This window comes from Buceros rhinoceros, unplaced genomic scaffold (genome assembly GCF_000710305.1).
Source record: "Buceros rhinoceros silvestris isolate BGI_N320 unplaced genomic scaffold, ASM71030v1 scaffold20757, whole genome shotgun sequence".
Lineage (NCBI taxonomy): Eukaryota > Metazoa > Chordata > Aves > Bucerotiformes > Bucerotidae > Buceros > Buceros rhinoceros.
Window position 1 is genome coordinate 2,245 of NW_010420672.1, and position 369 is coordinate 2,613.

The 369-nt window shown below is 65.3% G+C and overlaps 1 protein-coding gene across 1 annotated transcript in view; it reads left to right on the top strand.

Moving 5' to 3' along the window:
• Positions 1-369, top strand: part of LOC104496304 (sodium-dependent phosphate transport protein 2A-like) — a gene marked incomplete at both ends in the record, with an annotated part of 4,038 nt that overhangs the window by 1,993 nt on the left and 1,676 nt on the right. Inside the window, 1 exon segment of the mRNA XM_010139392.1 lies at positions 76-325. Within this exon segment, the coding sequence (XP_010137694.1) occupies positions 76-325 (250 nt within the window).

Below are 369 nucleotides of genomic sequence, written 5' to 3' on the forward strand. Positions count from 1 at the left end.
GATGGAGAGCTGCTGGGCATGGGGCTGGATTCATGATGTAGGGAAGGGCTGGGAGATGTTTGGGCTGGGGTCCAGGTGTGGGGCTGTCTGGGGGGCACAGGTTTGTGAGCGGGGCCAGGCTGGCCCCGGGCCCTCGCCCAGCCGTGCTGTGGGGCAGGTGAGCACCTCTTCACCGACACGCCGCTGCCCGACCTGGCCGTGGGGCTGGTGCTGCTTGCCGGGTCCCTCGTTGTGCTCTGCACTTGCCTCATCCTCCTGGTCAAACTCCTCAACTCCCTGCTCAAGGGGCAGGTGGCCAAGGCCATCCAGAAGGTCATAAACACTGGTGAGTGGGACAGGGACTGCCGTGCGGTGAGTTGGAGGAGACCC